The sequence below is a fragment of the Candoia aspera genome, chromosome 2 (genome assembly GCF_035149785.1).
Source record: "Candoia aspera isolate rCanAsp1 chromosome 2, rCanAsp1.hap2, whole genome shotgun sequence".
NCBI classification, from domain to species: Eukaryota; Metazoa; Chordata; class Lepidosauria; order Squamata; family Boidae; genus Candoia; species Candoia aspera.
In genome coordinates, this window is record NC_086154.1 from 245,686,970 (window position 1) to 245,709,075 (window position 22,106).

The 22,106-nt window shown below is 41.5% G+C and overlaps 1 protein-coding gene across 2 annotated transcripts in view; it reads left to right on the forward strand.

Annotated features, from left to right (window-relative positions):
- C6 (complement C6) overlaps positions 1-22,106 on the forward strand; it is a 42,175-nt gene that overhangs the window by 16,977 nt on the left and 3,092 nt on the right. For both annotated transcript variants that reach the window (XM_063295707.1, XM_063295708.1), the window contains 10 exons: positions 2,575-2,815; positions 3,794-3,916; positions 4,982-5,148; positions 7,920-8,145; positions 9,535-9,706; positions 11,237-11,348; positions 12,227-12,359; positions 13,794-13,985; positions 16,225-16,315; positions 18,581-18,822. In XM_063295707.1, the coding sequence (XP_063151777.1) occupies positions 2,575-2,815; positions 3,794-3,916; positions 4,982-5,148; positions 7,920-8,145; positions 9,535-9,706; positions 11,237-11,348; positions 12,227-12,359; positions 13,794-13,985; positions 16,225-16,315; positions 18,581-18,822 (1,699 nt within the window). The remainder of the gene's footprint in view (positions 1-2,574; positions 2,816-3,793; positions 3,917-4,981; positions 5,149-7,919; positions 8,146-9,534; positions 9,707-11,236; positions 11,349-12,226; positions 12,360-13,793; positions 13,986-16,224; positions 16,316-18,580; positions 18,823-22,106) is intronic.

The following is a 22,106-nucleotide window of genomic DNA, read 5'->3' on the forward strand; positions in this document are numbered from 1 at the left end:
GCAAGTCAGGGGTAGTGTCTTTGCAAAGCAAGATAGTTTCTGCTTAAACCTCCGGTTAAAACATGGGAGTATAACCAGCATATCTGGAAGCATTATTCCCAAAGTTCCTTGGGTAGTCCTCAGGCCCGTCCTAATTTGCTGCCCATTTCTGGCACGTGAATTAAAATTAAACTCAACGGTTTGAAGATTTTAAAAGTGGGAAAAGTTGGATGGAAGGAAAATTGTGGTTTTTAGTCTGGGTGTGCCTATTCGCTGTTTGGACCACACCCACTTTTCCCCTGACCTCATCCGCATATTACTATAGGCACATTCTGCAAGTCCAACCTATAATCCACAATTGCAGGTGCATTCTAGTGCTAGAGACTTAACCTGGGACCTGCAGTTGTGAATTATTTCAATAGAGGGTATCTATGGAAGGAAGAATTTCAAGGCAGCAAATGCTCTTTAGAAATGGCAATGTGTTGCTCTCTTCTGCTTCAAGACGTGGTCTTTGCTTTCATTGAGAGATTTTTGGTTTACCTCACTTCTCAGCTCCTCAAATTTTCATTGTAGCAGGATGATTAACTAAAGGAGACCTAATGTAGAACTGCTAGCACACCAGCATTAGGAGCTTTATAGGAAGTGAGATTTATTTCTATCATGAGCTATTTAATCCCTTTCATTTTTGAGAAGAGTGGGAAGGCATGTAGGCTTAGATGTGGACCTAAAAGGCAGGATGAGGCATTTGCATTACAGACTAGTTGCCAGCCTTGCGAGATAGTCCAGACAAGAAGCACACCCAGAAGTACTAACTTTATTGTAAGGCTACATTAGCAGAATCTTGCAAGTCTGAAAGTTCATCTCTGCCCCCCTCACTTTTATAGTCCCAGAAACTAGGGAGGGTCCCTTCTGAGAATCTGCCATGCCCATATTCCTTCTGTGGGCTCAGCTGCCTCTTATCTGACCATTGTTTAGTCTGCAGCTCTTCCAAGGTCATTCCCACATATCATTACACTAGCAGTGATTGGCTGACAGTTTTCAGTGCTCAGCTATTGAGCACTGATTGGTTGGTAGTTCACTGTGAGCTCTGTGGACTGGAAAACATATACACCAGCAAGACTCATGGCATCCTGAGGACCAGACAGATGTGAAAATAATCAAAAGCGCCTGACTCGAGTCTTGGATAAATTGGATTCAGAAGAACGGAGAAACTGAGATGCTAGATATCTGAAAGAGCTCATAAACTAGGATATAACTTTATTCATCTCTTTTATGCTATTACAGAAATGGATAGCTCTGGCCTGTGCTATAGACCTGGAAAAGCTAATGATTTATTAGCCAGCTAGTCCAGAATAACACAGCACTTCCAACCACAGGCATCCAGTAGAAGCTGTGCCTGAGAGTAACTTCTCATATTAATAGAAAGACTGGAGTTACCAGATCAGTGAACAGACAGATTCAGGAGAGGGCGATCCAACCCCCTGCATAGAAAGGGTTGGATGAAACAAACAAGGGTTTTGCTGCCTATATATGCAGGTGTCTCATTTGAAAGTCAATACTTGCTGGAATTCTTATAACTTTCACTTTCCTTCTAACAGGGGCTGTTAATCAGAGCTCTTAGCATGGTTCAGCATTTCTGCTTTTGTCTTAATATTTGTATATATGCAAATGCAAAATGAATCCTCAGTAGTTAAAAGTATATGCATATTACATTACAGATTTTCTATTTTTTAAAAAAGGCATGTTTAATGTTCGATAAAAAGTCTGCATTCCTTTTTCCAAGGGAAGCAGATATGAGCATGATTTTTTAGTAGTTTTTAGTTTTAAGAACTGCTTTTATTACTGCAGAGATATACTTTTTCTTAACAACAACAATAGCACTCCATATTTCATCCAGAAGTGTGGCCAAGAATTGCAAATTGAATGTCCATTTGCAAATATTACTTAAAACTTAGGGGCAAAAATATTACAATCTTAATTGTAACACTATATTTAATTTAAATTTAATAATCAATATTAAATGAAACAGAGGTTTTTAAAAGGGGGCAAGTAGTTTTTCTCTAGTCTGGAATGGCATTTTATTTGTTTATTTTATTTGGTACCAAAGGGCTTCAGGTGGTGTGGTGGTGACATCACAGGTGGAGGCACAGCTAAAATGTTCACATATTTTTTTGCTTTCAGGGGAGTTTCAGGTAATTACTTAAAACAGGCCCATGATGCCATCCTGAGGACTTAATTTGTCAAATAAAAGAAAAATATTGTATTCCTCCAAATCCTAATTTTACTTCCGAAATTCAGCAGCACAGATGTAGTGTACGTGCGCCTGTGTGTGCATCTAGGGGCCACAGAAATGGATCCAGGACTACATGCTACCTAGATACCAATCTCTGACTTAAAGTTTCTCATTAACAGGTTCATTTTTTAAGACATAGGTTTAGCTATTTGTTTTGTTGGCTTTAAAAGGTGATAAGATCGATTCTAATTTTGGTCAGATTTAACCATGCTGATTACCAATCACTGCATATCATAGTACTAGGCAACAACATTTTAGTATCAGCTGGAGTCATATCCACGTTTTCTCCTCTTCCTTTTTAGAACTCCAACTTTATTAGGATCCATAAGGTAATAGCGGTATCAAACTTCACAATGAAGGAGTCAGACTTGCAGCTGTCTGGGGTGTTCTTACAGGCACTTAACAGCTTGCCCCTGGAGTACAACTATCCTCTCTACAGCCAGATATTTGAGGACTTTGGGACACATTACTACGCATCTGGGTCACTGGGAGGCATGTATGACCTCCTCTATCAGTACAGTGCTGAAGAGCTGAGAAATTCAGGTATATGGTCCTTAGCAAAGGAAGATGGGGCCCATTACTCTGCCAACAGCTGTATTGGGAAGGAACAATGTGCCTCACCATTTCAATGTGCAATCACTGTCATTCATCTTTTTCTTTCCATGAGTCTTTTTAGTGAGATGATAAAAGAGAAGGGAACCAAGGGAACATTTCCACCAAAGTCTGAAAAAAGAATTGGGCAGTATGGGAGATTCAGAAAAATGGAAAGTGCAAAGGAAGGAATGTCAAATGATAAAATCTGTGTTGCAGGAAGCTTTCCCAGGGAAAAAGACCATTAGGAAAGGCAGATTTACATGACTGCCCTGCAGAGTGATCCTCCTGTGGTAGAGAGATACTCCAATCTTGGAGGGCATGATGATAAACTCAGCTGATGAGTGGAAATAAACAGAGAGAAATGTTTGCATTCCTTGGTTGTTTTATTGTCTTTTACTATATTAAAATAATTGCTGCATCTAGATGAGCAGCAAATGGCAAAAGAAGCTTATTATTAATGTACTACTAAGAATAAAATGATACATCTCACTTTTTCATCATTAAAAATACGCCCCGTGTAAGGATAAAACTCATTAAAATGAACAAACACAGACCATTTGCAGCAGAAAGAACTAATTAAACCCAAAATAATAATTCTATTAAAAGTTGCTTAGAACAGGTTAAAGACTTATATAAGAAATGGAAAACTGGAACAATAATATCCAACCAGACCAGAAAAGGAAAGCAGCCTCAATTTAAAGAAAAGTCTGCATGAACAGATATGATTAAGGAGCGTATGTCCTTCGGATCCACAGCTCTTCCTGTTACAAACTCATTGGCCATTTTTATTTCTCAGCCTCTCTCCCTTATCTGTAAAATCGGTATAATTTAGGTGAAACTATTGTTTCAGAGGAGGGGGGAAAAAAGCACAAATACTCATTTTGTAAATGCTAAAGTATTCTGGAAATAATTTTCATCTTTCTTAAGGTTTAACACAGGAAGAATCAAAAGAGTGCATCCGGACAGAAACAACCAGGCGTGTCTTCTTCAAAAAAAAGAGGAAAGTGGAAACAAGGTGCACCACCAACCGAATGGTTGCTCACCATGAAGGTGACTATCTAGGAAATAAGTCCCGTGCAGCCATTTCACAGTCCCCAATGAATTCCCAATGGCAAATTATAAGAATGTTAATGTCACTAGGATTTACCCAAACACTCATGTGCCTCCTTCAATTTCCTGTCATCTTTCAGGGGGAGATACACTGTATGTAAATAGAGCACAGAGGTCAAAGACTTTATATGGGTTGTGCTTTGAGAAAATCTGCACTAAAGACTACTCCAGATGTTGCTTGACATAAGTTGGATCTATAGATAGTCATGAGGAAGATGCATCTTTTGCATGTAATGCACAGAATATTTTCAAAAGGGCAAATAGCTGGAAGGGGTGTCTGCAGGGTATGGTACAAAAAAGTCGGTGGCAGTCACAATGGTGTGATCAAAGATCTGCCTGTTTTATATGTGCATTGTGTATCTTGACTTTTTTTACCTATATTCAGATACAGTCTGTTTCTGAGATCTCCAGCAGAGGAAGCTCAGAAATAAAAGGCAAGTCCTGTAAAACAAAAAAGCTTTGCTCCATAATCTGCAAACATCAGGTAAATATCACTGAATTCCTATGGAGAGGCTTATGAGTGAAGATTTCCTAAAGACAGAAATCAGTTCCCCAGCTTCTGGTACTCATAATCTGCCTCTGCCTTCAGAAATTCTACCAGATGCTTCCAAAATGACTTTTATAGCTTGAGGGCTAGAAACTTCTTGTGAGAAGGGAAGGGAAGGGAAGGGTGTTTGTTTGTGTGCTACCTGTTAAACTCTGCAAAGGATAGTGTTGAATATAAACAGTCTTGCAGCAAGCCTTATTATTAGTCCTTAATACAGCCAAAGCTATTGTTTTACAGTCTTCGTATGACTGTTGAAGAAGCTTGATACAGCATAATAAACCTTGCCTTTTCTGGTGCACCAGTGCAAACAAATTTAGCAAAAGACTCTGTTAGGCAATTCTTCCTGGTTTCCAGCAGGGTCTTCTACAAAATATTTTCTATTTCAACTTCCAATGGATGCTATGAACCTACCTCCTTATGTTGTTGCCCCAATCACAGGCGCTAAATCTGTCTCCCAGGTTCATTTCTGCAGTCCTCTGAAAAGTCCGTATCATTCACCAAAGGCGGAAGATCTCAGTACGCCGCAGCTCTTGCTTGGGAAAGAAAAGGAGCCTTTCCTGAGCATGCCGTGTTTACCAATTGGCTGGAATCAATGAAGGACAATCCAGCTGTGGTTGACTTTGAGGTAGGAAAGGAGAAATCAAGCCATCTGTCCGGGTGGGCTTTTTCATTTGTTTCTGAACAGAAGCCTTGAATCTTCTAAGTAGACATCATGAAAAATGTTTGCCAGCCACTTGCAAATATCAGGAATGCAAAGTCCAGCTAAAGATTACCAGTCAGAATGCAATAAAAATGTTGCCCAGTAGAGTTTTGCTATTCAAGATCTCCCACTGCATTTCCCCATCCAGCTTTTTTTTTCCTGTCCTACCAGTACAGCCAAGGAGCATTATATCTCCCTTGAGCTTGCTCAGTGTTAAATGGGCTGTTTTTGAAACCTCACAATTTTTTCTCCTACACATTTCTGCATTTCTGGCAGCTGTAGTTTTCCCCACTTTCCTTGACACCACTATCTGAGACCATTGGTGATAGTGGTTTGCTTCTACTTCTGAAAATAAAAAATATAGGAAAATGACTACAGATTTTTAGAAATGCAGTTCCCTGGTCACCGGCCAGCTGTCTAATAGACATTACAGAAAATGGGGGATGGATGGAAAGGAAATAGGAGAATGAGGAATTTCAGGAAATTATTTTCCATAAAGCTTCACAGTACAGAAACAATGAGACATTTAAAGCTTCTAGGGCAGCCTTCCCCATTGCCAATAAATGAAGAATTAAAACTCCCTGAATGCAATGGCTGAAACAAAGAGAAACACAGGGGATGGTGGACAGGAACAAATTTGTTGCATTACAGCCTTTGGTTGCCATGTTTTTTCTGATATGACATGGATCAGCAGCCATGGCATCTGTTGTCCCCCTGCCCATCAAGTTCATTCCCCATTAAATAAAGATACAAATAACATGTTTTAAAAAAATAAGACAACTCTGATCTCATGAGGTTTAATACTCAGCCAATGTTGCAAGTGATTGTAAGGTGGGGAATGCCCAGAACTTAAAAAGGTTGCCAATTTCTGTGATATGATCTCAATGAAATGGAAAGCTGGAGATGCAAATTTATTGATAGACTGATCTCATAATCAGGATTGTGCTATTATGTTAGCATTAGACATTGAACCAGGAAGTTATTTCTGAAAATCTTTTTTAATTTGAATATCTAATAGAGCCACATTGCCTTACAATAAATGCAATATTTGTTTGGAAGTAATGTATCCTGTATATCCTATAAGCCTCATGTGGCGCAGAGTGGTAGGCGGCAGTATTGCAACCGAAACTCTCCCCATGACCCAAGTTCGATCCCAGCGAAAGCTGGATTCTCGGGTAGCCAGCTTAGGTCGACTCAGCCTTCCATCCTTCCAAGGTTGGTAAAATGAGCACCCAGCTTGCTGGGGAAGGTGACGGCTAGGGAAGGCAATGGCAAACCACCCCGCTATCATCTGCCAGAAAATGTTGCGAAAGCGGCATCCCCCCAAAGGGTCAGACATGACTCGGTGCTTGCACAGGGGGCCTTTCACCTTCACCAATGTATCCTGTAACCTATGTGCATGCTGAACATAATACTATTAGAGGTTATGCCAAACACTTCATCTTATGCATTTCTGATTATCTGTAGGATGGGAGAATTTTTTTTCCCATAAAAATGGAATTTGTGGATGAAATGAGTGGTTTAACTCGATTTTTTCTTTAATTTCAAGTCGCGGCAGACCTGTTTTCAGGAGGGCTCTGGCATTCCTATTTCCTACACAAAGGCCAAATAGTGCAAAGCTCATTTGTGGCTTATCCTAGCTGACACCAACCTGACACCTCCTACAGATGTGTTGGACTACAACTTCAGAATTTCCACCCAGCATAGTCAACAGCAGGCACCAGGAAGCATTAAGGAATTATCAGGGGCATGACAAGAACAAATGTGACTCCTTCCATTTGCCAAATGGCCAACAGAATCTTTGGTCATGCCAGTTGGAATGCCAGTTACCTGTCTTCACCATCAAATGAATTATGTTTCAAGGCCCAGGCTAGAAGAAGCTCTACTGATAGTCTAAAGAGTATTGAACTCTGAGATTCATTTTGTTATTAAATGTAGAGGAAGTAAAACAAAAACAATTTCTCATGGCTGGAATGGGGAATCCAGAGTAAGCAAAGAGCATCAACTGTGTGTGATTGATTAAAGTGAAAGGGAAGAAATGCAGAACAAGATGAAAGAACCTCTGAGGTTTGCTAACATAGAGCTTTGTAATAAAGCACATAGAAAATACAGTTTTGTTTTGTTTTATGGTTCCCTGACTAATACTATAAGCAATACTCAGCGGCTGGATGAATGAAACATTCAACCAGTTAAGGCCATAGGGAAGTCTTCTTCCATCTGGTGCTTTCCAAAACTTTTACAGCACAGCTCCTATTATCAATAACTATTTGTCTTGCTATCTGGGATAGAATTGTAGTCTAAAATATCTGAAGGGCACCAGCTTGAGAAATTCTTGGTGAGAAAAGCCAACGTCCTGACAAGGGAATTTAATGTTGTTGGTTTTTCACGAGCTAAGTTCTTGTAAAGATAAGGAAGAGGAGTAGTAACACCTGCAACAAATGGTAATGATGACAAAATGGCACACGGGCGATGATGTCATTGCACAAATGCCTCTTTTAGGTATTTGCATGATGATATCTGACACAAGTATAGGTCACAGAACTGGAGTATGATGTCATCATTCAAGAGTTCCTTCCCTTCCCACAAACCCCCTGGAATTGTTCAGACATTGCCTGTTATCAGATGCTTGCAGAGTAAAATTGTGATAGAGTGGAGTATTCATGGCTCTGTTTATCTCCACCTCTTCTCTTTATTAGCTGACTTCCATTCTGGAGCTGGTAAAGAACTTCCCCTGTGCAGCAACTAAACGTCGTAATCTCAGAAGAGCTCTTGCTGAGTACGCAGCACAGTTTGACCCATGCCAGTGTGCTCCATGCCCCAACAACGGCAAGCCAGTGCTGTCTGGAACCGAATGCTTGTGTGTGTGCCAGGCTGGGACCTATGGCAATAACTGTGAAATACGAGCACCAGATTACCATTCAGGTATGTGAGTTAACAGAATAAGAACGCATGTATTTCACTACATTGAGCCATTCCATTTCATAATCCTCTGGATTCCAGTATAAAAGGTCTCTGAGGTTGGTCCAGGCTGTTTCGACTTTTTGCAAATCTACTCCCTCTCTCCCTTTCCTTACAACTCTTCCTGATCATATATTAGCAAGGATGAAACTGAGCAGAGATAGTTAGGAATAAATAGGCTGGAACAGTTTTCTTTCAAGCAAGCTAAAGAGAACAAGCCCTCCTTTTCTTCAGCAGGGAACGAACCAGTATGCAAAGCATCAAGCTGCTTCGAGGGTGGGATTTTCCTCCTTGCATTAAGTAGTTAAATCCCCCTTCTCTTCAGCAAGAAATGATTTATCATATTTCCTTCCTTCCTTCCTTCCTTCCTTCCTTCCTTCCATCCATCCATCCATCCATCCATCCATCTATTTGGGTGAGGACAACTGTCTTGAAATGGAAGCTCCCCGTCCACAGAAAGAGTGGCAGTGCTTTGCATCTCTCTCAGAGATGTCTTCTGCTACTTGTAGGAGAGATGCTTTGCTTTATTCTTTAGAAGCTGGGAGCCACGTTGCTCTTGAAGCCCCTTCAAAGGGGCACTTGCTTTGCTTGAAACGTCATCACAGTCTTGCTCATTTTGGCCTCTGGCTGTGGCTAACATTGAGACAAGCAGAAATATGGAATTTAACAGACCATAAATAAGAAGACATTCAACATCCTGGGAGATGCAAGGGAAGTTAAGCCAATCTAACTCTGTGTCTGGTATTGTCAGGACCTGCAGAGCAGCAGGTAGAAGTGGGCTATGGGTGAGCGATCTAAGAATGAAGAGTTTGTGGCTTCTGCTTCCATCAGGCCATCCCCAGGAGGGGACTTTGTGTTTGCCTTGGGCCAACAGAGTTTTCAGGCTGGCATGTCTACCCATGGACTAACAAACTCCTTGTTAGCCAAAGGGTAGATTGTACCAATGGAGTTTTCAAGGGGTCTGGTCTACCCACTGGCTAATCCATGTTACCCAGCCCCTAGATAAGGCTGCGAGGATTTTCAGAGGGCCAGGCCCATCTGAAATACAGTTCCATGTTAGCTAGCAAGTATATTGGTCTGACAAGTCATTTTCTAGGGCCAGATTTAAGTATGGGGTGAATGGGGCTGTTCTGTCTCCAGGTCATTTTGTCCGGGCAAAGGGCTACTTCATCTAAAGCACACTGTCTCTTCCTCCTGCTCCTCTATCTCCATCTGCACTGTTAGTCTAGGGCTATGTCTAATGGGAGATCTCCAAACTTAATCTTGCTTTGCCCCCTCCCTTCCCCAAATCGTCCCTAGGTATTGTGAGACTCTTAATCCAGATGTTTTTGGGATCTTTTTCATCTGTTCCAGTTGCAGTGGATGGTTACTGGAATTGCTGGGGTTCATGGAGTCCCTGTGACAGTTCCCATAAGAGGCGGAGGAGCCGCACATGTAACAACCCCTCCCCTCTAAATGGAGGGAAGCCATGTGAAGGCGAACGAGAGCAAGAGGAAGGATGCTACTTCTCCATATTTGTTGACAAGTAAGTATATAATAGTTGGAGTGTTTTAGAAAAAGGCCCTAGCTCAGAAGAACAGCTCTTTCTTTGTGTGTACAACATCTTGGACTCGGTCCCTTGCATCTTCAGATAAATCTGAGAAAAGATCTGCACTCACTCACTGCCAGTCAATCCTTTTTCTTCCCAGTGACAGCAATTAAAGAGAAAAAGAATGGCTATCAAAAGAGATTAGATATTAATTCCCATTCCTCATTAGAAGCTCAAACTAAAAAGCCTTGCAGCACCTCCAGAAGTCTTTCATGAACTTCCAAGCTGGGAATAGTCAACCTGTTACCCTTCATAAACTTTTGATCACACCTCCCAGAATTTTTCATTATGGCCATGCTGGTTAGGATTTATGGGAGACGTAGTTCATATGGAAAGCACACGTTGCTTCCTCCTACTTTGAGCGCTTTTGAGGCAGATACCAAAACTTCTGAATCTTGGTACATATCAAGTGTACGGCGGATTGGGAATTTTGACCCCTCTTTGTTCCTTTTATTGGTTTATTTGTTCTTTCCTTTTCCACCTTCTGAGACAGAACAGCCTGGACAATTATGTAATTATCTGTTCACTGCTAGGTTCACGTGATTTGCAGGATTTCTTGGCAGCCATCTTAGATCCAGAAATGAGATTAACAACATGTCTCCCAGCAGAGTTCATTGTTACTTCGGCTATACTGTCATGCAGTTCAAAATAAAGTTATACTCTTCAGGAGATCCTGTGGCTGATTTTGAAGCACCACACATAAGTACACAAAGTGCTAATTTAAGAACAGTGTTTCACAGGATTATAAAATAGTTGCTCTTTTTTCTGGCCGAGGTGCCACCATCAGTTCTGGGACAAGTATGGGGAGGCTAGATTGTGGAAGCATAAAAGGCTTAGTGGGCTGCTCTATAAGCCTTTTGTCCACTCATTTCTCTAAGTGCAGTGACGGGCACTTGTCAATTAGCACTATGGTTTGCACTGAATCAGCAGTTAATGATGAAGTGATGCTTACGTAGTTGGGCCCAAGTCTTCCCTCCACCCTCTGTTCAGTTTGGCCTTTAATTCCACTTCCCAAAATGTTGTAGTACAAAGATAAACCATATCCTTGGTTTTAATTGCCATAGAACTGCTCGGCCATAGCATTCCAGGCAGAATGAGGGCATTCCTCCTACATGAGAGACAAAGCTGTGCATGCCATACAGACAAGCTGGTGCTCCCTAAACCATTCCACTGCCCTCAGCTGTGGTGCAATACTGTGTCCAACTGCCAGTACTGAAGCAAAACTGGATGTAGAATGGAGGCTGTGGTAAGGCAAGGCCTGGTGTATCTACCTATGCTACTGATCTCAAGAGCTTTCATATCACCAGTTACCCAGTCTCTTTAACCAGAAATCTTGGAATTAAACTTGGGTCTTTGATGCAAACCATGAGCTCTACCTACCACTGAACCATGGTTTCCCCCTCTCTTCCAGAGTCTGAAAAAGATGACTATCTAGTGATTTCCCATTCCTTGATTCTTTTATTTTAGGGGAGCTGTATGTGTAAATGACGATGAAGCATCAAGGGAGGGGGACATTGCAGTTGAAAAGCCTGAATCAGGATGCTTCAAACCAGATCCACCAGAACATGGATTTATCAGGGTAAGTGTTTTAGAACTTCTCACCCAGCAGCATCTGTGGCTGCTAGGTGTGTTAAAATCAGCAAGATGGTGGATTGAGCATTGTGATGCAAAGCCCATCCCTTCTGAGCATGCATGCAATGTCAATACCCCGACAAAAGGGGCAGGTTATGCAACATGATGCTCTGTCCACCATTTTGCTGATTTTTGATCCACCCTTGTAGACCACCTGGAGTTACACTGGCTAGACAGGAGACCATACATATTTGATGAATGAATGAATGAATGAATGAATGAATGAATGAATGAATGAACGAATGTTTCCTGACTACAGCATAAAGATTAAGCATATGCTCCCTAAATAGAACTACCATTGTTTCAAGCCAGTATACCTTTTAGTGCCAGGCATTTGGAATAAAATGGCCTTGCTGGGGCCTCTGGCAATTATAACACTCTAATTGTGTTGAGTTCACAGCCATTTTTGCTGTCTTAAGGAAAAATGCAAGATAATATTGAGAATCACTGTAAGTTAATAATTGGAGTAATGCCCTAAGATCAGGGAGACAGAGTTTCAAAACCAAATTCAGCCATGAAGCTCAGTGGGCTAGCCTTAGTCCAGCCATTCTTTCTTACAGCCTAACTGAATCTGAGAGTTGTTGTATAAATAAAACAATGCAAGAAAATCTATGGATTTTTATAATTCTGAGAGCACTTCTGCTGAAAAATAGAATAGAATAAAAATAGAATAAAAATTTGCTTAAATAGCTTTACAGGGCTGAACTCCTCAAGCAAACTTGCATGCAAAGCTTGGATGTTGCTACCTGAATCTAAGGTGTTGTTTTCATTCCATAACACATATTTTTGGTCAGCAGATGAAGTGTTTCCTCTGGTTAATTTCAGAATGAGAAGAACCACTATAACTTTGGGGAAAATGCTGAAGTTGTGTGCTTCAGTGGATACACTATTACAGGATATCCATTCTTTCGCTGCCAGCCGGATCAGACTTGGTCACAACATCCTGTTGAATGCCAGTGTAAGAACCACTGAGAGACTTAAGCTACTAACCTGAGAAAAGTAAATAAGAAGAGGATATATCAGCCCTATCCCACTGATGTGCATTTATCTATTGTGAGTGCAGGTCACAGGTCATAGCAGCTAACCCCAAGGAGCTTGGCCATAGTGACAGTGGATCCTACTGTATGGGTACAGAAGCATGTACATAGAGGTTCTCTGTGTATGGACAGTCTTGCTTAGTCCAAGATCCCTTTCCTGTGAAGGAATTCTGCATGTGAATATGGGCATGTATATAGAGCATTTGCATCATGGCTAAGTTTGCAACCAGTGTAAGTTAGTCAAGATGCCCACTTTATGTGTTACATCAATGGGTGAGGAGAGGCTGGTGTATATCCCGCATAATGCAATGTGCAAATTGAAAAAGGCTGAAGCTCAGCTGCATGCATAAAGTCCAGATTCTGGAGATCCTGGGCACTCGCTAGGTAGAACAAGGGGGTGGGGTGGGCAGATTGTCTTGAAATCTTGTCATGTCATTGGTACTCATTTTCAACAGTATTGAAGTAGAGGGACCAGTAATTTGACTCAGTGTGTCCCTTGGAAGAGGCTACAGCTCAGAGATCTGCTTTGTATGAAGGAAGTTCCAAGTTCAATCCCAGCATCTCCAGGTAGAGCTGAGAAGGATTGTAGTTTTATTTCATGAGAGCTGTCACCAGTCAACAATAAGAGCTAGGTAGACTAACACATTGACTTCAGCATACAGCTTATGTTCCTAATGATATGAATAGAACATCTATTCCTAAGAGGGCCAAATATTCAAATGAGCATTACGTAAAATGTGTTGTTGCAAACAACACACCCCTCCTTGAAATGTTTAAGACTTGTTGCATTTGCTTCAGTGGCCTTCCTTGGTCATCTCTGCATAGACCACTTTGCTTCCCCAGGAGTCCTAGCAGAAATGTTATCTCTATATGCACATGGATGTGCTGATGAGCTGGGAGCTGCACTGAGCAGCTGCATTGAGCCTTTGAGAGAACATGGCTGCCTCCACACTTCTGCTTTAAGTTAAGGCCCAGCTGCCTTCTTGCATTATCCTAATTCCTGACAGGGAAGGCAAGTGTATGCTCTTTCAACAGCTTAGTCCAAAGCTTAGTCCAATTCATAGCCCAGTCCTTGTGGTTAGTTCATGGTTCACTGCAAACCCAGAAAATTGGATTAATTGAGTAACCTGGGTTAAACTAACTATGAGTAAATATACTGTGCAAACATAACCAGTGAATTAGCTTTTCAGTTTTCAAACTGGATTTTTAAATTGTTAATCATTTACGCTTTTGGTATAAAGCCATTACAAAGTATCTGAATTCTGTATTTAACTTGCAACTCTTCTGTCATGTTAATCTCTCCTTCCTTCCTTCCTTCCTTCCTTCCTTCCATCCATCCATCCATCCATCCTCAGTATCTGCATGTCGCAGACCAGCAGCCTCAGATGTTGTCTCCATTTTTCCCTTTAAAAGTGAATATAAAATTGGGGAAACAATTCGTGTAAGTTGTGCACCAACCTTTAGGTTGACTGGCCATGCAGAGTACACTTGTGGAAGTGGCCCATCCTGGCGTCCTGCTGTAGTGAGACTGCTTACCTGTGAGAAAGGTAAGGGAATGGTCCATGTGGCCTAGAGAGTCACCTGCTCAATTTGGGGTTTGGAACGATAGGTTCAGATCCTCACTCAGGCATGCCCACTCAGCCTGATCTTCCTTTCGGGACTGTTGAATGAGCATAGCATGGAAGGGGGTGATGCCACATATGAGTGCCTTGAAGGATGAATGGGATTAAAATACAATAAATGAAGAAAAATGAAGAAACCAGATGCTATCAAATGAAACAAGATGAAGAAGCACCAAGACCTTGGGGGTGGGGGCTTTACTGTTAATAGCTATACAGCAGGTCCCCAGTTTAAGAACATCCTGGTTTGTAGACAACTCCTAGTTAAGAATGGACTGCCATAAAGACTATTATATTAAAAATTCAAGTTAAGTACAATGTTTCAGGTTAAATACACAATACTACTTTGTGTATTATGTTTAAGATGTTTTAGTATATCTGGAAGTGTTTCTTAAGTGTTTTATACGCATAGAAAGGTAAAATATACTACATACTAAGACAAACATTTGACTAATAATGCTAAACAACTGTTCCAACTTACATACAAATTCAACTTAAGGCAGACTTAGGAACAGAACTCATTCTTAAACTGTGGACCTGCTGAGAGATTTGAGTGACTTCATGGACATATCCATGTTGTTTTCTTGGCAACAATACAAAACATTGTCTTCTTCTAATCTTTTTTAAATTTCCAAATCTAGCCTATATCCCTGGGATGTTTGGATGGTCTTCCACAGAAATATGAATCAGGTCCAACCTTGGTTTTCAAGATAGCAAAAGTCAGCTCAGTGATGCCACCTGCTGTGACTCATTTTTACTGTTACATTAGATCAGTGTTTCTCAACCTTAGCAACTTTAAGATATCTGAACTTCAACTCCCAGAATTCCCCAGTCAGCATGCTGGCTGGGGAATACTGGGAGTTGAAGTCCAGACCTTTTAAAGTTGCTAAGATTGAGAAACATTGCATTAGATACATACATGCATGCACAGTCAGGGAAGTATCAAATCTGAATCCTCAGAGCTCCATGCAGAATCCCTTATCTCCAAAAACGATAGCTGTGCCCCTCAGAACATCTCCAAAAGTTGCTAACAGTTTGTAATAGCTTACATGACAAGAGGAGACAATGATCAAATATATAGGAGGTATCCAGAGTAATTGAAATGAAATGAAAAACTTTATTGTGGTCATCAACCAGCACAAGGAGATTGATATGCAAATATCCAAAACTGAATTGACAATATCAGGCTACTTAGGAGAAATACAGACAAAGAATGTGGGCTAAAAAAAATATTAGAAACAGAGAATGCTAGGATGCTTGCTCAGGCTATGCATGTGCAACAAAAGAGGGAAGAGATTAAATTAGCAATCCGGGTAGTATAAACTTTACAATAGTAGCATAAAATACAAAGAAATATTGATAAATAAAGCATTAAATTAGTGAAAGGGATTTGATGGGTTTAAACTTCTCTTACAGAGCCCTTTCAAACCTGAAAAGATATAGTATAATAGCTGATATAGGATGTACACAGCAAAACATAAATACCTTCAAAAAGTCAAAAACTAACCAGCACTTAATGCTGAGCTTGAGACTTTTCTGGCTATCCATACTCAGGCTGATTCAGATGCTCTTAATTATCCTTTGCCTGATTTTACATGCCGCCGCACAAAACCTGGCTACTTTGTGTGTTATTTCAGAGTTGATATTGGACAGTAGAAATTGCCTATACCAGTGTTTCTCAACCTTGGCAACTTTCAGATGTGCGGACTTCAACTCCCAGAATTCCCCAGCCAGCATGGGGAATTCTGGGAGTTGAAGTCCGCACATCTGAAAGTTGCCAAGGTTGAGAAACACTGACCTATACTGTTGATTGGTGAATCCTGTTTTGCTAGGCAGAAGTGGGGTAATTAGAGCATTTTGGGGTTCTGTATAAAAATGGCAATACCAAAGAACATGTTCAGTTCCAGAGTAATTGCACTTAGCAAATTTAATGTGAATTCAGCTGCCAGTTATTTTAAATCATGCTTCATTTTTGCTCTGGCCCCACCCGCTTTGGGGAATGTGGCCCATGAATGCCACTTAATGGCTAAATATGAGCTTTGGCTCCGAGCAGTTGTACATTGTAGTTTAATACCAATCCTGCACATATCTATACCTTCTACAGTACATCTAATAGCATTCCTATATATTTATGCCTCATTTTTTGGCATTCCTTATCCTCTTGCAGAAGATCACCTTTATTCTCAAAGCAACTGCAAACCAGGACAGAAGCAAGTGGCCTCCCAATGTGTGTGTATGAACTCCAGAGAGGACTGCAGGTAAACTATACAGAGAAAAGGGTTCCCCCATAACCTATGTTGACATTTGTATTACTCTTAAGGAAAATGAAGTGCCTATTCCAGCCTGTACCCAATTCCAAGATACTTCCCTCAAGTCTTTCTTCTTCCTGGATCTTAGTTAAGAGCAGGGCCGCAACTGGGGGGGGCGGGGAGTGGGGCATGTGCCTGGGGTGCCGTGCTGGGGGAGCGCCAAAATGGGCACAGAATCCGTTTGCCCCGCATGACACAGACCCTAGTTGCAGGCCTGGCTAAGAGGCAGCTCTTTCTCAACAGAGAATCTTAAAACTGTGTAAAGTTATCCACTTATATACTGGTGTAAGCTTTCACGGCTGGCATCTGTTGGGCAGTGTTGGGCTTCAGGCTTCAGTGACCGTGGTCTAGAGAACAGATTTCCTGATGTTTCACCTGCAACTGTGGCTGGCATCTTCAGAGGCAGACCCCAGGCAACTGAGCAGGGGCTGACTGGGCCCCTGTCTTTATGGCTGAAGCCATTAGTGGACAGCTAGGACCACTGAATGGAGCAGTGCTTAATACAGCAAAAAAGCGTGCACAGAGAAGAATATTGTCTAAACTAGCATTAATAAGCACATTAGAGAAATATACAGTAGGTTATTGATCTTACATACTTAGCCCACCCAAGCATACAGAATTACACACTTAGACAAAGTAAGTTCAAAAGTAAGCAAAAAAAAAAAAGTCTTACTCATTTATTTGGTCCAGTTACATCCATTCAGGAAAAATGATTCTTGTTCTTCTTTCTTTCCCTAAACTGAATTAACCCTTAGCCCTCATTGCTGCTAAAGGCTGCATGCTAAAGGCTGCATGCCGAAAGGGGGAATCTCCTGACTCTAGGCCCATGCCCGGCACCCAGATGGAAGGAGCGGCAAGACCCCAGTTGGCAGGGTCCAGGAAGCAGGCCTTCTTTGCAGTGGCACCTGCCCTCTGGAACATCCCACCACCAGAGAGGCTAGCCCATGCCTCCTGACCTTCCGGAAGTCCCTGAAGACCTGGCTCTGCTGCCATGCCTGGGGTGGGGAGGGGCGTAGTCATTCTTGGGGATGGCTGGCACCTTAGATTGCTCCCCTTATATTTACAAACTTTTGTAGCCATCTGGTTTTTTATCTTCTATTTTTATTTTTATATTGTATTGTATTCTATTTTATGTTCTATTATGATTACTGTTTTTAATTTTTAATTAACTGACTTATTGTAAACCGCTCAGAGTCCCTCTCTGGGGGGAGATGGGCGGTAGTATAAATTGGAGAAATAAATAAATAAATAAAATGCTTCCTTCTCAGATGGCAGAAGAGGGTAGACTGAGGAATGTGGGAGGGACAACAAACAGCCTCCTCCAGAAGCACATAGTCCTATGAACTCATCCACATGCTAATGAGGCATGCTGATTTGCTGGGACCTTCAACAATAGCCTGGTGTCCTGACTTCTGATTGGCCAATAATATATTGGCCAATATAAAGATAGGAGACCAGTCAGTCCCTTGCTCAGGATCAGACTGCTTTGCCTCTGAAGATGCCAGCCATAGTTGCCAGTGAAATGTCAGGAAACTTGTTCTCTAGACTACAGTCACTAAATAGACAACACTGCCCATTATCCAACTATCCATACTGGATTCACATGGGCAGGCTCAGAGGTTTTGTGTATTCTCTTTGATGGAAGTTCATAAATTTTTCCCATATTGTATGTTCTTAGGCTTTCTCTGTCTCCTCCAAGCTCTCTCATCTCATGAGAATGCCATAATCTCACCCCGCTGAGAACTTGCATATCCTTGTGCAGCATCTTGCAAAATGTTAACATGCCCTGATATTTGGTGATACGGCTAGGATCAGAATGTGTGTGTGTGTGTGTGTGTGTGTGTGTGTGTATGAGTGAGTGAGTGAGTGAGTGAAATAGAGAGAGACTGTAGTTCACTTGTGAATACCTTGTTGCTAACCTATTTTATAGCCTTTGTTGCTAACTACCTTTTTGAAATTTCTTTTCTAAACAGAATTTGGGAAATCCTGCCAATGTCCATCTGATAATGATAATGATAATCACTCCAGATTTTTTTTTAAAAAAATAATAACTTGGCTTACTAGCTTCAACTAACTTCCCAAACAGATGTTCTGAATGTTATAAACAAAAATGAAAAATACTTCCTTACTAATTGTTTGCTTCATCCCTCTCTTAACCAGTAAGCATGAGGTTGTTTTTGTTTTGTTTTGTTTTGTTTCTTGGTCATTTGGCAGACACTACTCTGAAGATGTCTGCGTACTGGATGCCACTTCTGAACAAGCACTTACAAAGCCCAGCTGCCCATATTTGGCTGAAAAATGCCTGGATCAGCATTCATTCCATTTCCTGCATTCTGGCCCCTGCTCAAGTAGGACCGATGTGAGTTGGGCTAAAGAAAGGCTCAGAATTGCTACAAACAGCATAAAGAGAGAACCCTGTGGCTATGACACATGTTATGACTGGGAGCAGTGTTCAGGTATGTGTGGTTGCAGTAACTTGCTATTGTTCCTGGGCAAAGTTTATGCTTAAGTCAGACTCGTGGCAATTGATATGGTTAGGCACCAGTTCAGGCCTTAAAATAATTTCAGGAAATAGCCTGATTTGACCTGGCATGATCTGGAGACTGCCAAATTCAATCTGGGGTCAAATCCTGATGGAAACCCAAAGCTTTGTCCTCCCATTGAAATCAAAATATCCCTTCTCCTTCTCTTCTAGTGCATACCAGTTAGAAACAAGGTTACAGCCACATTCTAACAAAATAGATCAGTGTTTCTCAACCTTGGCAACTTTAAGATGTGTGGACTTCAACTCCCAGAATTCCCCAGCCAGCATGCTCCAATTCTGGAGTTGAAGTCCACACATCTTAAAGTTGTTAAGGCTGAGAAACACTGAGATAGATGAACAAACAGCAATAAACACAATGCTATTTCATACCAGGATACTGAACAAAGGGCTCACAATTTAGAAGAAAAGGCAGGATTTTACCAAAAGGGGTGACAAGTTAGAGCAAAGGCTGGTTTGAAAGGGTAAGAGAGCTGGAAGGGATCCAAAGGACAAATGATTTCCCCTCTTTCATTCTGTTTTCATTCTGTCATGATATTTTCTCACTCCCAATATGTTCTGGATAAAGGGCACCTCCAATGCACTGTTGCTCCTGGATCAGTATTGGTTCCTCACACCATTGTTTGGATTTGGCAGCTGAGCCAACTGATTTCTGCCATAGCCACAAAGTAGGGCAAACTGGAAATATCCCAGTTTACCTTTTGAGACCCAAGTGCTTGGAGGCAAGTGGTTTTCCCATTGGCAGGAACGTTCTGCCTGGCCTCCCTCCTTGTCTCTCCCTCATCCCACCACACTGGGCAAGGATTAAGGGTGGGAAACTGATTGGAACAATGTGTTTTGTGGTCTGATCTTGGTCAGCTGGGAGTGTTCTCAGCACTGCAGTTTTGGAGATGGTGAAAATGCTGGTAGAAGATCTTCTCTATTCAGGTTCTCAGGATCTGGAAGGCAAAAATGGCTTTGGTGTGGAAGTGCCCAAAGAAACTTTGCTGAGCTCCCAGTCATGAGCTTCTATTTAAGACAACCATATATGTGCTGCAGAAATCCAGGCAACACTAAATGGAAGCAAGGAGAAACAGAATACTCTCTTTCCTGGCATCTAGTGGTTATTCAGATTTTTGCAGCCCCGGTATCAATCTGATTTCTCCACCAGCACTTACATAGGAGTGAGTGTCTCATGTGGCCATATATGGCTCTCAGGAATCTATTTTGCAATCTCCAGAGCATTATGACAACCATCCATGGCTACTTTGGAGAAGACTAGTATTGGGGCAACGGGGAGGAATAAACAAAATTGGTACCTTAAACATTGCTGAGCCTTCAGATAGCTATCTTCCCCCTTAAAATTCCCCAAATCCCCAAAATTCAGGCTCATCCCCCCCTTGGGCTTTAAGGGGAAATTGATGTTATATATCAGGGTTTAAGGAACCACACCTTAAACTTCAAAACACAAAAGGGCAATATGACATCATCAGTCATGCACTTGGAGGCCAAATTAGAGGTGCAGCCCAGTCACAAGAAAATTGCCCTACTTATGGTTTCCTACAAGGTAAATTACATGTTTCTTTAGGTATCAGCTCGCCATGAACTCTCTTACTCAATAGTACATTCTGATGGGATTCGCTTCTGAGAAAATGCACATAGAACTGCAAACATATTTCTAATAAGGCATGGATAGGATTGTATAACTTATTCTCCTCCCCCATGACATAGACATGACTTCTTTTTCTCTTTTCTTTGCAAGGCATCCTTATAAAAAGAAAGAAGTACAAACTTTAATCTTAGCAATTTGAATGTAATAATAGGCTTATAAGAAATGACGCACTATCATTTTATATTTTTATTAGGCCTAGTTCAATTACTGTCTTTTGAACCCCCCACCTCTAGAATAACACAAAACTTTAGGAAGAGGAATATAACCTCTATAAAAGTAGGACTATCACATATGGGTTGCAAAAATCTGAATGATCTCTAGGTAGCAACAAAAATTTAGAGTTTTCTTATCTCTTTGTTGCCATCCTGTGGTTGTGCACATTTTTGCAGTGCAGCTTTGATAGCTCCAAGAACAGTGTGTGTGATTCTGTAGATACACAATAGTTGCTCACCATAATGGAGGCCACAAGTGAGTAGCCAAGAAAGAAGCATTTTCTAAAATGGTGGCAGCCATTCTGAATCTACCAAACGTCTCAGAACGGGGCTGTCTGTGAAAAACAATATGTCAAACACTCCAGATTCCTTCCTTCCAAAAGAGCTTTGCCTCTCTCCTAAAATGGAAATGGAATGAAGCTGCCAATTGAGATGGAAAAAAAATTGAAACATGATCTCATCCATTCAGAACAAAGTTAATAAGAATTTGTGCAAGAAACCTGAATTGGTGCCTTTGGATATGTTGAAAAGTACACAGTCCATTCAGGGAAGGAGAAAGGCCAAAGACCCCAGACAGGGTTATGGCCTATGAACAATTTTCAGTTCTAACATTCCCAGGCACCAGACACAATGTTCTGCAGATCAGGCCATAAGGTTTTCCGGTTGGTCTACAGCCCTGCTGATTTGAGAAAGCGATCATGTTTTGATTCTCCCAGGCATCCTTGGAAATCACAGCCTCCCCCTTCTCTCAAGGCATATGCACAAAACATTCATCTGGTACAAACTGCTGCAACTGAAGTAATTAATGGGATTGGGGGTGGGGGGCGGTGTTAGGCTTTGTTTAAAAAAGAGGTTATAGTTCTTATCTGTGTACACGCTAAAAAGCAAAGTCCCTGTGGGATTATTTGGATGAATGTTATTGCGCAACAGTGAAAAATGACTGTGTCTTTTCAAGTACGGTTATGAAATGTTTGTTGGCCAGCATGTTATATAGAAATCTCCTGCCAGAAAAAGGGAGAGGTGATGGCTCTGTGTCAACAGAGGCCTGGAGTGGACTTTATTGGTAAGAGAACTGCCTCCCTTACAGACCACTATTCTGCAGGGGAGCAGAGCAAATGCTGCTTGGTAGCTCTAATGCAGCAGTGGGCATTTTCTTCTCTGCCTGCTTGGTTAATCAGGGGGCCTCCCTCATAGTGCACCCCCTGAAAAGGCAGTCAACTGCCCTCCCCGCAGTTAGCAAAAGGCAAGCATCACCACAGCAAAGGCACAATTGTTAGCAAAAGGAGATTGGCCACGGGAGAATTTTTACAACTGTCTACCACTAAGCATCCACTG